General features: G+C 32.7%; 1 protein-coding gene across 1 annotated transcript; it reads left to right on the forward strand.

Annotated features, from left to right (window-relative positions):
* Nucleotides 1-43: 43 nt before the first annotated feature.
* Nucleotides 44-868, forward strand: Tsp_16111 (striatin-3; the record flags this gene model as incomplete). The annotated part of the gene is made up of 4 exons (XM_003368101.1): nucleotides 44-182; nucleotides 254-361; nucleotides 463-549; nucleotides 699-868. Coding segments are annotated over 4 exons (504 nt in total), but the record flags the coding sequence as incomplete, so codon positions are not given.
* Nucleotides 869-1085: the final 217 nt, after the last annotated feature.

Below are 1085 nucleotides of genomic sequence, written 5' to 3' on the forward strand. Positions count from 1 at the left end.
TTTAATCCTTTTTAATTAAAAAAAATAATATTTATTATTTCAGCGGACGGTGTTCCAACATCCTGTTGATTTTGTGAATGCGGACCCTCAGCAAGCGGTTGCTGCTTTCAGGTCCGGCGCTGCTTACGTGTACGATCTGGAAACGTCGAAAATTGTGCTCAGCTTTGAAACGTCACAAGATTGTAAATTTTTTTATTATTTTCTATTTGTATTATAATTTTTAAAATTTGTGCTCTTTTTTTTCTTGTTTCAGCGTCGTCTTCGAGAAGTTCAATCAATCAAATATTAAGTCATCCGACTTTGCCGATAACAATTACAGCGCATGACGATCGCGTGATTCGATTTTTTGACAATAATACCGGTAGGAAAAGTTATTTTTAATTTTTTTAAATAAAATCCTGCTTAATAAGAATAAACTATAAATAGATCACGGTTGGTACATATATGTGTACTTTTTTACAGGCCAGATGATCGATTCCGTTGTTGCCCATTTAGATGCAGTCACATGTTTAGCCATCGATCCGAATGGACTGTATTTGTTGTCAGGAAGTAAGCAAGATAATATAACACTTTCTCTGTTATATTTATTTATTTATTTATATACAGGAAGAGCGCTTCTTTTATTGTTGAACTGAAGAATAAATTTTCTTGATTAATCATCATATATATATATATATATATGGTTTTTATTTTTTTAGGTCATGACGGTTCGCTTCGACTTTGGAATGTTGATACGAAAATGTGCTTGCAAGAGACGACAGCTCACCGGAAAAAGTTTGATGCCAGCTTACATGCAGTAGCTTTTCACGCTTCACGACCAATGATTGCCTCAGCAGGCGCGGATGGCCTGATCAAAATATTCATGTGACACTAATAAAAGCAAATTATATATAATACGCATACATTTTTTAATTTATTAATACATTTTTTGTCAGAATCTTTTTTCAATTTTTTTGCTTGCTTTTTTCATTCTTTTTATTCTTTTGTATTTCTCGTTTTCAGTAGCAGTTCCTTGTAGTCACTTAATTTTTTTTGCAGTTTTTATAACCTGTTTCCTGGTGCTACGGATGTATAATATTTCAGCA

The sequence above is a fragment of the Trichinella spiralis genome (genome assembly GCF_000181795.1).
Source record: "Trichinella spiralis strain ISS 195 chromosome Unknown Scfld3108, whole genome shotgun sequence".
Classification (NCBI taxonomy): Eukaryota; Metazoa; Nematoda; class Enoplea; order Trichinellida; family Trichinellidae; genus Trichinella; species Trichinella spiralis.